Source organism: Ceratosolen solmsi, unplaced genomic scaffold (assembly GCF_000503995.2).
Source record: "Ceratosolen solmsi marchali unplaced genomic scaffold, CerSol_1.0 scaffold14, whole genome shotgun sequence".
Lineage (NCBI taxonomy): Eukaryota > Metazoa > Arthropoda > Insecta > Hymenoptera > Agaonidae > Ceratosolen > Ceratosolen solmsi.
The window spans coordinates 8,968,780-8,989,416 of NW_011948420.1; the positions used below are offsets into that span (position 1 = coordinate 8,968,780).

A 20,637-nucleotide genomic window follows, 5' to 3' on the forward strand; every position below is an offset into this window, starting at 1 on the left:
TTTTATGATTTAATTTATGTTATATATCGTGTCTCATCGCATAGTGTCGATGTTTTATTACAAATATATACATGTGCATATTACAAAGCCTACGATATTAAATAAGTAAGTAGTAGGATAAATTTATGGATTTATGATAAATCACGCCTATGCACTCGGTAGGATGTATTCGCGAACGATAGTTCGTAAAGTAAGTTACTTAAAGTCTGTTTCACAATAAGTAATGTATAATAATTAACAAGTTGTATTTAAAAAAAAAAAAAAAAAAAAAAAAAAAAAAAAAAAACAGTAAATTAGATAGTCGTAAATTGGTTGAACGAGTTAGAAATATTGTGGATGGAATTGGGAAAATGAATTGCGAACCTCCGCCAAAACTCCGCTCCAACGAAATCGTAAAATAAAACAATTTTGTCATAGCCCGTATAAAACTTGAGGTTACTTAAGTTCACACAAGTTCGCTCGATAATAAAATTTTCCCACAATTCCTCCTCATCGTTTCATAAGGTCTATTTTATAGTGAGGGTTGATAATATTAATAACGAATACAGTAAATTGTTAAAATTGTGATTTACAAAATGGAGGTTATATAATGTAAGTGTAGGAGTTAATAAGCTACGATCGTTCGATATGTCAATCGTCGATTGGCGAATTAGGGAAAGCAATTGATAATAGTCGTGTAATAACGGACGAGACGCTGCTTAATATCTTAATAAATTATTACTAAGGATTAGCTGACTGGTGATTAAAATTCGAACCAAGTGTCTAGCTGAATTTTGAATTTTTGCAGGATATTTATAAAGGAATGACAGTCAAGGCGATCAAGGCGATCGAGATGGATGGTTGAGATGTTAGATGTGGACGGAGTTGGCCGAAATCTACGAGTGCGATCTCGCGCGACGTGGAGTCAGTTACCCTTTCTCTTTCTCGTCACTCCCGCAGCAAAGCGCAAAGAAGACGGAAAATGGAACGTAGCTTGCGGCACACCCAACCATCCCAGTAACGAGTGAAAATCTCGACTTGGAATCGGCGCTGCCACTATCGGCCGCGATCTCACGATCGGCTCGGTCGATCAGTGCGCGCGAGGACTAAATTTATCCGAGTCGCGACGAGGGAGGAAGTGCGTCCGAGGAGACGATCAGGACGATATCTACGAGAGTGGCCTAGATTCGCGCTGAAAGTCGAATGGCTCGCGAGCTCCGGGCGCCAACGGCGCTAATCACTTCCATACTTTGCTGTATAATAATAATAGTTTCTCTCTACTTTATTGCCACTCACTTTATTGACTTTCATTTTAAAAATCTGTATTACGATCTTTCTTCTTTTCTTTTTTTTTACGACTCTTCGATCGGACTTCTCTTCCGGCCGCTTCTTTCTTACGCTTATTTATTATAGCCGTACTCTTGGCTTTTTTTTCTATTTATTTTTAATTTTTCTCTCTTTGTTTTGTTATGAAAATCATCTCATTTCTATTTTCTTTCCATTACCTCAATCCTATCTGCAATTTTATCTAACAATTATAACTATCTTCTAATAAACATCGCGAAGAAAATTTTAATCGATCTACTCAGCCACGTGGATTGATTAGGTTTGTTTTTTGAAAGCTGAAATTGGAAAATATTTTACTTTACTATATATATTATATGAGAGTATGTTCGCACAGTTCTGGATATAAAAATTAATTTATGGCATTAATGAAATTTTTAATTAATGCAAGTCTTGGATTTAATGTATATAATTGAAATTTATTTCACTTATAAATAATAAAAATAGTTTTATATACTATCAAAGTGGATCATTATGGACTACATATTTTATATTTTATTTACAAAAGTAACACCATTATTAGTAAGAATCCTAATTTTCATTATTATAACTTGGAGGTGGGTAGAATAGAATATTTTTGAATGTTTCAAGATAAAAATAAAGAAAAGCTCGGTTATATTCATTTTATGCACACTTATAAGTCAACCTGCCCTTACTTATCATTATATCGGTAATGCATTAAGCACATTTTTTTTTTTTTTTTTATAACGTTGGAAGATTATTCTTGTTAAGTGTCATAAAAATTATTCGAATTTTTATCTTTTTATCTTGTGGCTAGTAGCTCAATGAGTATAAATAGAGTATGTAGGTCATATAGGCAATGACAACTTGTTCCAGATTGAAATATTATCTATTAATAGCGTTCGTATTTCAATAAATGACAATTTATTGATTCAAATACATTCGTAAGATCAACGTATAATTAGATGGCATTACGTTACTATAAGAAGAGTCGGCGATATCATTTCGAGGTTATCTTCCTCTTTTAACGAATTGACATGCTTCTCATTTTTCTCTCTCAATTCAACGACAATCTGTAGGTGCTGTAATATCTGTACGCGTTTAGAGAGAAAAATATATGTTAAAACTCATCAATTTTCCTCCTACGTATATCGTGTCACTCTACGTTTAAAATTTTTTTTTTTTTTTTTTTTTGGGATATTGTTATTGTTTTTGTTTTTTTTTGTTTCGTTTTGTTTTTGAAGCTTGTTGACATTGGCGTGCAAAAATTAGATCGACAAAGTAAAAGGAAGCAGGTACATGCAGTTGGAAAGAGTTTTTCATTCTTTCACTTAATCGATCAAATATTTGCATTATAAAAACATATAGTCCATCGTTAAGTACAGATTACGCAACAACTCTGATTGTTAGCTATGAGGATCGATGAATATGCATTTTCCATTCCATAATGCTTAGCGAATCGAAATAAAGGCAGTAGACAAGGAGAACTGCGACCAGAGTATCAAGGCGACGTGTTCACCTTCTTTTTTCATTTTTTTTAGTCTTAAAGTACCGTTTTGTTGCCGATGCTCATTATTCCCATAGAAATTGTCGAACCGTTAATACATTGTGCATGCGTGCGATACTTTTTCTGTTTTCGATAGGAGGCGCGTGTCCATGCAGAAACTGAATTACGTTCAATTAAAATATAGAAACCATGAAAGGACGTTAAACAGCTGTAGGGCCAATTGGACTGATTCCGAGACATGCACAGAACACACGTACGCTTAGGATTTTTCGTAGCAGCTTTATAGGGCATTGGCAGAGTTCTAGAGCTATTGTCATCCTTTACGATCGGGGGCGGCAGGGGGGAGTAGGAGGGGTTGGGGGGGGGGGGGAGGGTGCTTGGAGGCAGCGCGAAAATAGTCGGGACGACGTGGTGCGCACGGAAGCCATAGTCCCTCCGTAGTCCGTAAACGTAAGTGGCGATCGGCAGCTTACGAGGCGAACATTTTCCACGTGGAGGCGGGAGAAAAGCCGGAGTTAGGCTCACCTCAGGTAAGCTTCGGTCTGGTAACGGCTCGGAGAAAGCCGGGCTGGGAGCTTGTCGCGCAGGCGCACGGACGTCCCCGCAGCCGTCAAACGAAGAGAAAGGAAAATCGTCCCGTGGGAAAGCTCTTATCGTCGTCTTGAGCAGCGTGGAGCTCGTACGAGGACGCGCCCGGGCGGGCCACTCGGCTTCCGATTTCTCCGGGCCACCGAGCGGACGTCTCAATCGACGGGACGTTCGGTGACACCTCTTCCCCCCCGCCCCCCCTCTCTCTCTCTCTCACTCACCCCTCCCGCCATCGACCCCCTCCACCCTCCACCCATCTCCGGCTTGTCACCTCGTGGGAGCTCCGCGAGGCCGAGTGGGCCGGGAGTGGAAATGGGAGCAGGCCCAAGGAAGGTAGGAAGGGGAGGCCTATAGCCGGCACGCGGGCGCTCGCGCGCTCCAGTCGCTCGTCGATCTCGGAAGACGAAAGAGGTCGAGCCGAGGGCGCACTTCCTCCTTCGCCTCCTCTCGCCGGTCCGCATCCAGCCAGCTTCGCACGCTCTTTCGCTCGGGGAATCGCGCGCGCGGGCTCCTCCGCTCCTCTCCCCAGCTCCATCCCCGCGCGGCGGCTCGGCTCTTCTGCTCGGCGGCGCGCGCCTCAGTCGACGATCCACTGGCTCGCTCGCGCGACCTCGCCGTAGACCGACCTCCCACGCGCACGCACGTACGCACGTACGCACCCACCCAACCACCCACCCACCCACGCACGCACGCACGCACGCACGCACTACACTGCACGCGAGCGCGCGCGCAACCACACCATCTACTCTTACGCGCGGTCGATCATCGCCCGCTTCCGGCCAACGGACACGATCTGATCTGACATCCACGGTCCCCGACGACCATCACCCGGCACAGTCCCGGCTCGATCCTCCGGCCCAGGCTGAACCAGCACCGACGCGAGGATGCGCGACCACCTCGTAATCATCGGCCTTCTGCTGCTGCTCTGCTGCGTGCAAGGTGAGTTCCCCGGCCCGATCCGGCTCGATACGATAACTCCTCCAACATATCCGAGACCTTTCAGCGATTTAATAGATAAAGACTCTAGGTGGCTTGGCCCTCTCCCCCACCCATCTCTAACTATTTCACGGGGCAGGAAGTACTTTATTTTCGCGCGTTAATTTCGTTCTTTTGCTTTTGTCAAATGCATAGTGGGCCGCGTTCCTTTGCTCGGCTCGCTTATGCGCCCTCCGCGTCGACGCGCCCTTTGTCACTCGCCCATTGTGACCTCGATTATATCGCATTGAGCGCGCATTCTTTCAATAAAGTAGTCGGGAGCGATTGATTTGCAAATTGTCTCGCTACCCGATTACATTGCCAAAACGGCTGACATTATTATGATGCATTAGCAGGCTGACGACGCTCGTTTATAAGTTTTTATCACACCACCACCACCACCCCCCACCTCCCCCCATTTTCCACACCATCGAATTGCCATGGCTTCGAAAAATGGTCATAAACCATTGTGGCTTATCCGTTCAGCCATCATCAGATAATCATCCAATGCCTAACACAATAATCCACGTTTATTTAATGCTCTATTAAGAACAACCACTTGCTCTTACTCATCGTCGTCGGCTCCTCACCAACACCCCCCTCCCTCCCCCCTCCGATCATCCAAATTCAGACGTAGAGGACCTTTATAATATAACGATAAGATTTAGTAAGGGTTATAACGGCAGAGGAAATAATAACGTTTGGAATTGCGAGCTGACACGGTACTGGGCTGGCTGGGCTGGCTGTCAGCACTGAAACGCCCGTCAATCGATTTACAAATCCAATGATTATAATGGGAATAATCCGTGGTATCTTCGTGTTGGTATTCAAGTGTATCATCGTTCATTCAATCGACACGCGGTGCATTAAATTCGCAAAGTATAGGTACTGAGTGCGCTTTGTCCAGCAGCCTTTATTATTAAGGATCTCTCTCGAAATGTAAAAAGGATAGGCGTTGCGAGCAGCGGTTCGATTAGGGTGATTGTTAGGAGGGGGGTGGTGAGGGGGGAGGGGGGAGGGGGGGGCGGAGGTGGCGACGATTCGCGTCGTTGATAAAACGCCCGTATTCTTTACAATGGCTATAGCGAGACGAATGATTAAATATTTAATTACGGCTCGAGTCCTTTGTCACGAGACTTTTATTGAATGCGCGCTGCGCTTCGATCCTTCGAGCCCCCATGAAGTTCTTAATTGAACGTCCTATTGCTCGAGCGGCGCGTTAAGTAAATTCATTATTCATCGGGCATTTCCCCTTCCGTTCTTGAGATTTGAAAATAAAAAATAGAAATACAGAAGAACAAGGAGGAGAAGAGAGGAAGAACTAGAAGTAGAGGAAGTAATGGAAGGCAGAAGAGGCAGCAGCAGCAGCAGCAACAGAACAAGAAGTAGAAGGAGAAGAAGATGGAGAAGAAGAAGAAGATGGAGAAGAAGAAGAAGAAGAAGAAGAAGAAGAAGAAGAAGAAAGGGAATCCTAAGGTCCATTGGGTCTCGAGATGGAAATACCTCATACGTCGACCAGAAATGCGGCTTCGTATTTCATGTTATAAAAAGCTCTGTGGCGGCGCTCCGAGAAACGTCGATTTGAAATGAAAACAACAACAAGGCAACAAAAAAAAGTAAAAAAAATAAATAAATCAATAAATAAAAAAGAAATGATAAAAAAACGAAACGAAAGGAAAAAGAAGAGGCAAACGATGAAAAAGAGAGAGAAGAGAAAAGAGAAAGAATCAAAAGAAGAAGGAAAAGAAACAATGAATAAATAATAATTGCCGTGCATAACTCCGCGGGAGGGTGAAGGGAAGAGATTGAAACGCACCGCCGCCACCCGGATCAGCGATGTAAGTGCCGTAATAACGATAACGACATTTCCTAAATATCGTCTCTTGAGTGGCGGTGGGCGCACTCGGCACTAGTCGTCGCGGAGATGCAAAGCGAAAACAAAGCGACGTCGGCCGCGGGGCTCAATGCCCTTAGGGTTTCACTTACTACATAGTACGTGTCAAAAGTCCCCCCTGAAAGACTGCCGATAAATAACGAACAAGAGAGAGAGAGAGAGAGAGAGAGAGAGAGAGAGAGAGAGATTTGTTGTTATTAAAACGGACGGGTATATTTATTGCAATCGTTGGGCGTGTGGCGTTAAGCTACAAATATTTCCAGCTGTACTTTAAGGGGGAAAGTAAACATGTGCTATCATTAAGAGGAGGGAAAATATTGTTAAAGTTTTATAGGCGAATTGGCTACCGACCTGAGCCAATAATCTCGACTTTATTTTTCTTCACATTGCAAACATTACTTTTACGGCCATATCCTTTATCATATTCCTTTCTTTTTCCCTTTTTTCTTTTTTTTTCATTTTTTTTTTTTTTTTTTTTTTTTTTTTTACTGCACGCGCAAATAGATATCTACATCGTACAATTGGGCGGATGATTGGTCGTGATGTTTACAAGTCGAAAGTGTTGAATGGATAGGTAATGATTTGTTTGCACGGAAAAGAAAGGACTTTGAGCGCGACTATTTCAGCAAACATGGAATTTAGCAAGAGACGTGGTAGGAAGTAGACGATAAAAGCCATTTATCGAACAGGACTCGGCTATCATTCGCTATACTCGCCAGTTGATCCCTCGGTATCCCCATCTCTCGATCAATCCTCGGACCCTCGTCAGCCAAGAGGCAAATCAGAGAGATAGAGAGAGAGGGGGGGGGGAGAGCAGGGCATTGTAAACGCTCCGTAAACGAGATCCTGAGAGTTACGTAAGCCAGGGAGGGCAGGGAAGGACGGTTCTGCTGGTCAAAGCGAGTACCAAGTGGTTACGGGAACGGCGGGCGTTGGTTGGATACATTATTGCGAGCTCAAAGATCGTTAATTCTTTGCCGATATATAGACTAAGTAAAAAAGGATTATGTTGCCCAGGATAATATAAAGCGCAGCGGGAATCGACGCGGATCTCCCGGAGCCGGAAGAGTATTAAATCCCCGGAGGATGCTGAATCACGGCTGGAGGCCAGAAGATTTGCGAGGCGGGCGAAGGGACGAGACTTATCAAGGTGATAAGCCGGGGACCTGCTTAATGACCCTCGGGTCCCGAAGCCAAGGCGAAGGCGTCGCTGGGGCTATTGCCCGCCTACACTTCCTCTCGCCTTTTAATTGAATCAGCCGGCAATTTCACGTCTGGCCGTCGGCCGCGGTTGGCTGTAATTGTTATTACTGTTTTCGGACGCGCGTACGCGCATACGCACGAGCGTGCGCTCCCTTTTGTTCTCGCCTGCCACTTTAAGCGGCGCCGATTCGCAGTTGCCGGACGTAATTGAATTGGTGAGCGAATGAGGCGAGGTGTGCGCGCGGCGGGGAAAGCCAATTTTCTCGGGCTCGCCGCTTTTCTTTTCTACCTTCGTGCCTCGATCGAACCTTCTCATTCCGCTTTCTCCAATGTGCCGTGGTGCACGATCTTGCCTTCGCGCGGAAAAATCGTTATATTTTAGGGATTACTCCGATTCATTCGCTTTTAACTCGAAACGAGGGGAGAATCTAGCTACGCTACCACTCCAACTTTCACTTCTTTTCAAGTGCACGGCAACTTTATATTTATTTCTCTGCCTCTTCTCCTACAATTTCCTTTTTACTTTACCCATCATATATATATATATATCGGACTCTAATACAAACCAACGTATATCTTACTTACCTCGTTTAAACACTTGACTATATTTGTTCATCGTTTGATGAACAAATATAAATGCCCTGACATTTCATTCTGTTTCATACTTGATGCATTAAAGTCGAAATAGATATCGCACATCTTAAATAAACGTGTAGGTTATATAGGAAGTTTTTTTATACGTAATGTTGCCACGGCAAACGAGGTTTACAAATTCTTCATCAATAATTTCCAAAGTACATACATACATACTTTGAATGCCGTTTTTTCTTCTTCTTTTTTTTATTTTTTCAATCATCCGAACGATCCGATATTATGAAAATTTTGATATCCTATGGATATAAAAGTAGGTAAAATTATGAGATAGTTTCGAATAAAGGTAGGATAAAAATTTCTTTTAATGCCCACCAACTGTAAAAATCGACGACTAAAGGGTCGGAAATATTCAAGTATTATAAAACTCGCGTTAAGCGATCAACCAATTTTCCAATTACACGCTACTTACCCGATAAATTTTTTGATACTTCTTATATTTTATGATCTATATGTATAAGTGTGTGTGTGTGCGCGCGCGCGCTCTTGTTCTTCCTAAGTTTACATATTTTATAAATTACAAGGTCACGCCTCGATGGAAACTAGAGGCGCCAATTATTATTTCTGCTCTCGCACGTACACTCGATGCGGAACTTATTAAAGTTGTTAAGTGGGTTAGTTGCGCGGATGTGAGACGTAGACTGTACTTATTTTAGACAGTTTTTATTTATTGGCGACGACGCCAAATTCTTCTCAAAAGAAACGATCGTGCAATTAGAAAAAAATATTTTGGAATTACTGACAATTTTTCTTTTTTCTTTTTTGTTTTCTTATAAAATATTTTAATAAAACTTTGATATTAGTATTTATAGATCCTATATTTTCAATGAAATAGGAGAGTTTGGGAGAGGCTAATCGAAAAGACATAATATTAAGACGAGCAGTTGATTGAGAAAGAAAATTCTTTATAGCGTTTATTAATTTCTCTTATTCGTTGGCATTGAATGTTGAATAATTTTTCGTATTCGAAAATCGTAGCTAGAAACTATAGTACTCGAATTTTTGCAATCTTAAATAAGATCGATAAGCGAAAATAATACTATGGGAACGATCATTTCAATAGCCAATTAATTCGAGCAAAAAGAAATGGTTCTAACGACTTCATAATTAAACAGTGTTTATTAAACATCTCAAAGGCTTTTTTAAATTCCTGATCGTGTATTGTGCAGGAAACTTTTTTTTTTCTATACCACATTTATGAATAAGTCTTTCGTTGAAATAATAATAATAATAATAATAATAATAATAATAATAATAATAATAATAATAATAATAATAATAATAATAATAAAATTACAAATTATAAATGAATGTAAATAAGGAGGAGTAAATAAATTTAGTTTGCACTAAAGTTGGGTATTTAAATGATTATAATAAAGTAATGACTCTGAAATTTTATTACATATCGTTGTTATTTTATATTTTAAGGTAACGTTGTAATAATTAATCGCTGTTGCTGTTGTTGTCGTTATCGTTGTCGTTGTTATTAATACTATTATTATCATTATTATTTTAATTATTGTGACAAAATTTTGTAATTTTCACTCTTTCTTATTAGCACTGAACACTATGCTGTCTATTCTATTAATATTGGCCAAACGATTCCAGTATCCTCGTATTCGCATCAATTTGTCCATTATGTTTCAGGGAATAAGAGAATAAATAGTGAAAGCTATGCATTATACTTTGGAATGCGCGCGTACGTGTAATATAATGTACGAGAGGTTAAAACGAAGTAGGAGGATAACCGCATGATTAATATACCTAACGCTACTTTTATATGATGCACTTTCTGTAATCGTCTAATCTACGTGCTTGTAACTTTAAATTTAATGCCATTGCGCTCCCTTTATCTACTTGGAAACGTGCTTTTACCTCGTTAATGAAAATATCGGCTTACAATGTATGTTGATTTGCTAGAAAATAAAAGTCGCTCATTTCAAGCCATTATTTTCCTATTTGTGGCTATTGAAATAAATTAATAGTAATTATTGGGAATATATATGTACATAGATAGAAATTTTTTGAAAAATAAATTAGCAATTACTATTCAGCATGAATGATTCAATGATTATTGTGTATAAAAGGAATATTTGTAAAATATATAAGGTAAACTGTACGAAATAGGTTAGCCGATTCATTATAGGCAGATTTATTACTTTTAGATTTATTACAGCATTTATTACTGAAAAATAATCAAAAATAATGCGATTAATCCATCATAGTCGTCCATTGAAATAAAAAATGAAAAATGAAAAATAAAAAATAAAAAATGAAAAATGAAAAATGAAAAATAAAAAATAAAAAATAAAAAATGAAAAATGAAAAATAAAAAATAAAAAATAAAAGATAAAAAATAAAAAATAAAAAATAAAAAACCAAGAAACAATAAAACAGAAAATGATTGCACATAGTAATGTAATATTCATTCATTTTTTTAAATAAATATTCAAGTAATATTTAATTCAAATTCTATATTCTTACAATCTTTAAAAGTTGGTTCAACGGTCAATATAATAGGTTATTACGAGTGCGAGATTATTTTTTATTTCAATTGATATTGAATAATGAATCTTATAAATTTAATCATAGCTTTAAAAATCACACCATTACATATTTAAATAGATGATTTTTTTATTCAGAATATAATCATTAACAAGCAATGCTATAAGTCATTTATTCATATCCATGCAATAATAGTTTTATTATTTTATACAATTAATCAATTTTATCAATATAATAATAGCATTTGACAATTGTATCAGTAACGAAGAATTTATAACCTACGATTAACAGATTAAAGCAAATTTATTACAGGCATATTTTTAAATATTTATTTAAATGCCAACAATAAATCATTAAATTTACACCTCTCCGAAATTTTAACATCAGAGGTTTTACTTGTTTAACTTAAAAATCACAAACTTGTATTTTCACATTATTGTTTTCGACGAGCACTTATACAAGTAAAAGGACAAATTAACAATTCTACATTAATTTTACCAATAATTTTGTGCTCAAATTAAAACTAATTGTATTACGCTATCGTAAAAATTATTCTAATCAGTTACACACGCGCAAACACACACACACACACACACACACACATACATATATATACATTGTAATAATAATAACAAAAAAATGTGTTATTGCAATTACAGACGTTCTTAGACTGTAGCTGTGCATAATTTACATATAGTAAATTAATTATAAAAGTGAAGTAATAATGTACGTTTAAACAATTTGATGATGATGATGATGATGATGATGATGATGATGATGATGATGTCGTATAATATAGTATAATGAAAAGAGTAAAAAAAAGTGTCGAGTATTTAGAAAGGCGTTTACATTTACAGAGTATTTTGCGCCGAAGAGAGGCAATTTTACATAGAATAATGCTTAGGTGGGACAGAGAGCTGTACGTGTACGTGGAAGAAAAGGGATCAAAACCCAAAGGAGCAAGAGTTGTCGTCCATTATTATCGCGTCGAAGATGTAAGAAAGCATAGTTTGTCGCTCCATTTTCTCACTGCACTCGCCCGGGGCATTAAGAAAAAGAAAAGAAAAAAAAAAACAGAAGAAAAAAGCCAATAAAAACAATGGGTCGTTGGAGTCATGTTGACTGAGGGACGTAAGAAAGGTCTTTCACGCTTAAAGGGAGCTCGTGGCACGATTCGTGGTAATTACGTCGTTCGAATTGCGCGTGCAGAAAAAAGTTGGGGTTGGGGTTGGGGTTGAGGTTTGGGAGGGGGGAGGGGGGACGGACACGGTCGCAAGGAAGTCTCGGAGTCGGACGTGGGGCCTGGTATGTTGTCCGGGTGCGGTATAAGGCGTCCACTACATCGTAGCCAAGTAGACGTCCTCGCCCCTCGGTCCGCCCGAACCTGGGGCTCCTCTCCTCTACGGTCTTGGCGACGCGAGCCGTATAATTACGCAAAAATGACGAGCTCCTCCATCGGGGAATTACGATGTTGGTAGTTTAACGCCCGTACACACGCGTCCGATCCCTGGGCCGTTCGCCCTCTCCCTCGCTCCAACGGTGTACGCGCGAGATCCGCCACTTCTTTGTCCACGGAATTATCTCGACTGGGCTTTCCCTCATTATTATTCCCGGCTAATTATTATTGTGCTTTGGCGATAATTTTGTTTTTATGGGAATAGGATTTTTCTTAAGAGCGTGCTCGGCTTTTAAATGACTAAACTCCGTCCGCTACCATGTTTTTCTATTGTTTTAGAATAACGGGAGCGCCATACTTTTTTTTAGCGTTAATATGCATTCTTTCGCGCAGTTTTGAGCGACGAGCGCCGACGTACACTGCATTATTCGCATTTTATTTTACCTAAGGATTCCTGTTTGTTGGCAAATCGTCTATAGCAACATTCTTTTGCACTTTCTCATGCGCCCGACACCTGCCTCATTCCTTATAAAATTAGCATTCGTCGTTGCTAATGATAAACATTTTGTAAATACTAACGCCTCTTTCTCATATTATTACCAACCAGATTATTATATCAGGTGATTGATGAAAATAAGATGGAAATAGCAAGTCTGTCCATAAACAATAAAAACAAATAATACCTATACAAGAATTAATTATTACCAATTGATTATCATTACTAAATAATTACTAGACTACAACATAATAATAACTTCCTATGAATTTGCAATTTCAATTTGTCGAATTTTTTTTTGTATTGTTTGCGTGTATGTGCGGGACCACGCGTGGAGTATATTATTGTATTATTTACTTGTATTAGAGGAAATTTTCATAGTTATTCTCATAGTAAATTTCATGGTAATTTCACGAACACTTCTAGATATCTTTGCATTCAAGAAAATTAAACTACACATCATTTTTACATTGATATTACGTCTAAACTGCAGTAATAATTGTATTTATGTTTATTAAAGCTTATATCGTTCATATCTGCCGTTATTTTTGCCCGAAGATGATGAAATTAATTATGCTTTGACGGTTACCATTCATAACGACAATTAGTACATATACATATATATTTAATATTAAAGTTGTCTAAAAAAAAAAACACGAAACTAGTTGGTTCGATAAATCGCGCAGGAGGGAATAAAAATAAATTCCTGACTAATGCATTAAAATTGTAAAATTATTGCTATTTAAATTAAAAGAACGTTGTGTAAGCTAATTCAATGTGATATAGACAATTCATTTATTTATTTAATTAGACAATAAATTTTTACGAAACATTACGAGCAATATTATGAAAATTAATATAATTAAAAAAAATTTTTTTCTTTTTAAATAATATATTGATTTAATTTTTATAGCCCTCGAGTATTTAAATATATTTTAATATATATTTCATTATACTTTACAAAAATAAATAAATACAAACAAGGTAATATATATATATATATATATATATATATATATATATACATTTAAAGCCGTGCGATGAGCAGTTTAAAAGTATAAAGCTTATTCGGATAAATAAATAAATCGAATTTTTATACTTAATCAACAGCAACTGACATATAATACTAGCGATACAAAATATTATGCAAAATATATACAATACAATAAATACAAAACAAAAAATAAATGATTTATAAAATTATTATTTTTCTTTTTCTCTCTTGATTATCAAGTAATGGAAAATTGTTAATTATGTGTCCATATGATGGAATAATTACAGAATCTTAACAAGTATTAATATCGAAAAACCCTTCTTATTGTATATATAATTGATACTTCAGCACGAACTTTTTACATCTAAATATAATAGTTTTTCATATTTATATTAAATACGTAGCCATTAATTATTCAGAAATAATTTTTTATCCACGTGCATATCTAAACACTCCCACGTAGCATTCGTTATTATCATGATTGAAACTCACTAAATACTTTATGGATTAATTTATTATTATTGTTGTTGTTGTTGTTGTTGTTGTTGTTATTATATGAAATTAATTTATTCGCACAATTAATTTTACTTAAATTAATTTCTTATCTTAATTAGTATTTTCAGGCGATTCGGACGAATATTTATGCGCGATGTAAGAAGATCTCGAAAGTATAAAATCACATTTCACTGTTTTATGTGATATTATCCTCTTACCATCGTATTGGATCAATTAAAATAGCAAAAGGACGGATGGAAATTCGCCTCGTGGCAAATCGATGAGAAATCATACAAGAAAGCAAAAGCACGATTAATTAACGGAATTTTTGCCTTTCATTTGCGCTTGTATAATTAAATATATATATATATATATATATATATATATGTGTGTGTGTGTGTGTGTCTGTGTGTTAAGTAAATAGTGAGAGTGTCCGATAACGAAATTCGCGTATTGCACTCCTCGAGTATTATTTACAAAAACAGCAGAGGGAGTCGGGGCGTTAAACAACTAAACTCATTAGGATATTCGAGAGGTGGCGCAAACATTGCAATACGACAATATAACCGAGGTAGCAGCTTTCTCGCGTAGGATAACAATAAAAATGAGCTCCTGTGCAGCTATAATGAGATACTGAACTTCCGGGAGTATCGGAAAACTAATTAAGATAGCCCTGTTGGAGCTAAGAACGAGAGGAGAAATGATAAAAGTATCGAAGGCGAGTAGGATGTATTGGGAAATGACAATTTGACGTTTGAAATTCTCGATAATTTGTTCAAGGACTGTTTGACTAAGCGCGATGAAAGCTCGAGCCTGCGCATTACAAAATTTCAAGCAACTATCATTCTGTAGAAAGTGAAATGTCACCATTAGCATTTAAACTAGAAATAATGTTCAAGTACAAAATTATTAATGGTAAGTGATAGTAACGCCGATCAACGACTATATAATTACGAGATAATACTTAAACTTATCGTAAAAGGAATTAAAAAAAAAAAATCATATAATAATAATGGCTTTGAAAATACGTCTTTCAAATATTTTTTATAGAATTTGGATATTAGTTAAGTCGAATATCGTACCAGATGCTCGCCAATGTCCTAGATATTCAAATGTCCTGCTTTATCGGATGGTTCCGGAAGGTCTTCGTTGTCTGATCGTGAAAGCCAGCGACCGACGGTTGCTCGTATCGCCTCCTCCAGAAATTATGAGGACTTATCTGAATGTAGTAATGGCCAATATTAACATATCGCTATGAAATCCAGGGCGTACATCGCAGTCGAACAAATGCTAGAAGAGAATGAGAAAAGTAAAGGAAAAGTCGTCTCTGCGCTTCCACGTTTTCATCTCGTTGAATTCGTCGGTAATTCTCTTTTAAGCACAAACATTTGAGCGCGACGTACTCCCCACACCCGTTAAAACTCGTGTCCGTAATAAATAAAAAGTCGAGAGGGGAAAGAACGGCAGAAGAACGAATCTAATTCGTTGTAAAAGGTAAGGTGGGATGGGACGGAAGAGCTCGACGATGCAGGAGCTCTCCTTCTGGCCATGTCCGAGTAGGCGAACGATGATTTTATCTACTTAAGACGGAGAGAGAGAGAGAGAGAGAGAGAGAGAGAGAGAGAGAGAGAGAGGGAGAGAGAGAGAGAGAGAGAGAGAATGCGCGTGGAGCATTCCCCGCAAACTGCCAGTGAGAGTCCAAGGAGCGGTCAGCTGCTGCAGCAGCTTTTCTCGCGCAGTCGTCACACGCTATAACGCCTTGGTTACTTACTTACATGCGCCCGAGAACGGCTTCGGTCATCTGGGTTGAAAGAAAAAAGAGTTGTTGTTGGGGGAAGGGGGAGATGTGGAAAATGTCGAGGAGCCCAACTAGGCAGATGCATTTACATTCTTCTCCGTGGGTTGTATTTATAGTTATGGATATGGAATTAATGTAATAAAGTGACAGGATGGTTGATTGGGTTGTCTAATAGGAGTAAATTTTTTTTTTTAGTTTTTTTTTTTTCAAGTATTGTCCATGTCGTCGGTTCATTTACATGCCGAATCATTCTAATGTGCATTGAAGCTTACGGAAATTTGCTCACATTTGGTTATAAAGAGTTAAATAAATATTCGCGCTCATGTTTCGAAAATTAGCAATAATACTAGTATAGAGTGTAAAGTCCGTATTGAAAACTTAGGTATGTGTGTTTGCGTGTGCGCGTTTGCGTGTGTATTCGCGTCTGTACGAATGTGGTGGATAAAAGGTATTTATCGAAGCATTGACGCTGGGAGAGAATCGTGCAATTTTTTTATTATTCTTTTGTACTTATCCGAGAAATATTGTATTGAAAAAGTATAACTGTATTGGAAATTACGATTTCCGTGCTGCAGTGTCTTAAAAGAATCAATCAACTATATAAATGGAATTGCGAATAGTTACTTTGGGATATGATGGTATACGGTTGAACGAACGATAGATTCGAAAGTGATTTATATTTTAATAGAGAATATCGCCGATATTGACGACAAATATTTAACGTTAGTTTTACTACATTTACATTATTACAATCTACATTATATTGCATAATTTTAATTAATCATAGGGATTAGCGACAAATGCGTATACATTTATAAGCGAATGAAAATTATAAGTTTAACGAAGCTTTGTACTTATCATTTTATAAAAGTAGACGGATTTTGATGGAGTCAGCTTGAAAATCTCCATTACATGTACATTTTATAAATGCTAATTGACAATAAAACTTGACGACCGTACTATAAATGTCTTATAAACCGTATTGGACAAGTAAATGACAAATAGTAATAATTAATTATCCATCTGATGTTAGAATTCGATATAAGACTTGGCGTAACCAATCCGGTTAGATATCACTTCATCAATCATCATCATAATCATCATCATAATTGAACACGATATGACCTTAAATGTGAAAATAACATCTTCAATTTGGTAAATTTAACAATTAAATTCCAACGACCTAAAGTAAATACATGGAATATGCTACTGTCTTAATATCAGATTGCGTATAATAATTCAAAAGTAAGAGAAATGAATGGCAGTAGATAGGGAAACAGCGAGTGGGAAACATAACAGAAGATTACGAGTAAAAAGGAAAAAGTACCGATAGAGCCGAGAATGAAAGAGACAGAGAATGCGAACACGCAGACTCCATTCGTTGTTTATGCTAGCGCAGAAGCGCTGTAGATACCATCAAATATAGTTCTGCCGCGACTCTCTCTCTCTCTCTCTCTCTCTCTCTCTCTCTGTAGCGCGCGCGCTGGTTTTACGTTGTATCTATCTGCACATACGAGTTGAAAATTGTAAATTATTCATCGCGCGTCACGAGATGAATCGGGTAATGCACTCATGCGCGACGCGCGTGCGCACTCACGTGCAGTGCTCGCTGATGTCCCGTTTGCAAGCGAAAAAATTGAGATCAAGCACGTATACTTCAAGGGGAACATCATTCATTTATTATCTCGATTACCTGGAAAATTCATATTGCACAGTCCCCGTTTTTCATTGCCTCCTACGATTAGGCCATTCCTTAGGCTCGATAAATATAATGAAAAACTGAGCCGATTATTTCGCACTTGTCCGCGCCTATTAAATGTTCATATTAGCTATTACTGAGGTTTGCACTATCTTTTATGTAAAACTACGTAGAATTTTTACCTCAAGCTAATGCTGCGTATTTAGTCATTTCATTATTTCCAAGACTCTCTTTGCTACGTAGTATAAAACAAACAAAAAATAATAATAATAAATAAGTATTTATATATATATATATATATATATATATATGACTTAATAGGGGTCATTTGGGTCATTGATTTGTGAATGACAGGATTAATAATTCAGTACGTTTACATTAAACCTTATCTTATTAATTTGTTATCATTAATGAGATTGTTTCGGATTATAATTAAAAATCTATTTTCTAAAGACTTGCTCTTGTTCTCATGTATAATTGGTAAAAAATATTTACATCCAAATTTGATTATTTCCTTCTTTTTAAAGCATAATATTATTTATTTAGAAAACATAAAACCCATCAAGCATTAACAATCCATAGCAACATTACACCAACATTAAATAAGCGGATTATCAGTATTAACTATGATAATTATATAATATCCATAATGTTACATATCTTTCTTCGATACGTGTACATTGCAACTATGAAATGTTGCATAATATTTATGTTCTGGATACTTTGATACTTAAACTAGAAATCAATTAAATTCTGTACTAATTAATATAGTTCAATAATAATCGTTTTGACAGAATAATACCGTAAAGTTGTGTTTTCTATAATCACTTTTAGGGGCTAATGTATTTAATCGATGATTATAAGCATTGTGGATCTTAAATAAAATTGTAATTTATCCGTAATGAATACATATTGGTTACTGCCTTTATTATTCAATTAACGAAGATTAATTGGGCGCGTGTTTCTTTAAGTAGATGGTGGATATGAAATTTATTCTTATTGATTAAAAGTCTTGCTAATTATTTCATAATGTACAATGTGTTATGAAAAATAATTGTATCGATGTGCACACATTGATGTTGATATTTTAACTTTTGACAGTTTCTACAATGTTCTCGGTTTATTTGGCATTGTTTTGAATCTTGCTAATAGCAATTTTCTAGTTTCAATGCAGTCTGTCCTATAATCCAATAACTCAGTTGTCACGAATTCCTTTGAATGATTCACACAGTACAAATAAGCAATTTCTTTATTAACGCAACTCATTGTCCAATCAAGCCTCTAAATTCTTATCAGAGCGAAGTCCTTTACAACGTCACGACATATTTTTAGTTGGCATGGTTGCTTTATATTATACATACGATGATTTCATAAGGCCAATTAAGACTTGAAGTTGAACGATCGATTGTAAATTATGTAGAAAAAGATAGTAAATTTTGTTTGCTACTCGAATTCACGAAATTTACAAATTTATAAAGTCATTCCTTAGTTCATACAGTTTTAACGCACATGATATAATATAATTTGAAAATTGTTTGTAAATGGCCAATTTAATCGTTACAAAGACTATTAAAAAAGCATTAAGATTTTTTAGAATATCCTGTAGATGATAATTATTCATCTTGTGCTTTTATGCGCATTAGTACATTAAAGTAAATAAATTATTAAATATAAAAGTTGCTTTAGAAAAAATATTTATATTTACTATCTCGAATTTATACTTACTATCTCGTTGAAAAGTTTTAATGTATATATATATATATATATATATATATATATATATATATATATATACGTATTTAAATAATAAACTCATCCGATGTATTTAATAATGGACTCGTTTCAAATACTAAAAGTATAATTCCTTAATAAAATAAAATTAATGGTTTCTTAAATTTAAAAATATGCGCGCGATAACTTATAAGATTATACTGCCTTTTTAACAAGAATGTATACGTACATTACAAGGCTTCTATTAAATATTGATAAAGTAACATCAATTTGGTTTTTCTTAAGCTTCGTGGTAGAAATATGATACGTGAATATTTATAAGAATTGTAAATAATGATAATAAATATGTAGCATTTGTATATAAAGAGATATCGTAGATGTAAGAAATATGTCTATCTTATTATAACATTAAAATAAATTTTTGCTTCGAAACTTCTTCATTTCATTAATATTCAAAAATAAAGGAACGGAGAAGCATTCTCTGAAATATCAAAATTTCGCTATAAATTGCTTAAGCAAAATGAGTTAAAGCAAAATAGCAGGGAGCAACAAATATCTTAAATACTCTCTCTAGTTTCGTCAGAAAAATCGTCGTCGACTCATAATGCGCGTAATTGATCAATAATTTTATTACACATATAAATGTAAAAATTGATATAAATCAAGCCCAAAGTCAAATCGAGATTATAAATTCAATAAAAATCATTTTTAAATATCGATATAAATATTAATTATAAATTGAGTCATTTGTTTATAAGAGTGCTAAATCCGCCGTGTAAATAAGACGTATCGTTCACTCCAGCCTAGAGTTAAGCTCCATAAATCATAAAAGAAATCAAGTCCCAGTGCAACGAGTCGGCTTATAAAAAAAAAAAAAAAAAAAATAAAGGAAAAAAAGACCGGAAGTTAGGGACGGTAATTAGTGCGACACCGGTGCAACAAATACGCTTCCACTTCCGACGATGATCAGTCCGTCATCCTCGCGCATTATCTCCTCTCGATATCTCCATCCTGCTTGCATTCTACTTTTGAGCTCGACATCGCCTAGCCGTCACCTCACGTTACTCATCCGACGGTCCATGATGACGAATGGTCCACTGCTCTTCTCTCGTGCGCACTTGAGTCTTTCGCGTCTCCCTCCGCGGTTACGCTGCTCCCCCATTATTGGGTGATAAGTGAGTGATTTCGGTGAGCACGCAAATAATTCGGAATTCATGGAGCGAATTTATCGTTCCACCCATTGTCTTATTATTTTCCCAATTGTATTGAAATTTCAGCGTCCATTCTTTGATTTTTTAATTAATGATAAAATCAACCTTTTACTTCCACAACAACGACAACAACGACAACAACGAAAACAACGACAACAACGACAACAATAATAACGATCATAATAATGATAATGATAATGATAATGATAA

At 36.6% G+C, this 20,637-nt stretch overlaps 1 protein-coding gene across 1 annotated transcript in view; it reads left to right on the forward strand.

Annotated features, from left to right (window-relative positions):
• Positions 1–4,053: 4,053 nt before the first annotated feature.
• Positions 4,054–20,637, forward strand: part of LOC105361061 (agrin) — a 47,484-nt gene continuing 30,900 nt past the window's right edge. Inside the window, exon 1 of the mRNA XM_011498146.1 lies at positions 4,054–4,318. Coding sequence (XP_011496448.1) covers positions 4,264–4,318 — 55 coding nt within the window. The 5' untranslated portion in view covers positions 4,054–4,263. The remainder of the gene's footprint in view (positions 4,319–20,637) is intronic.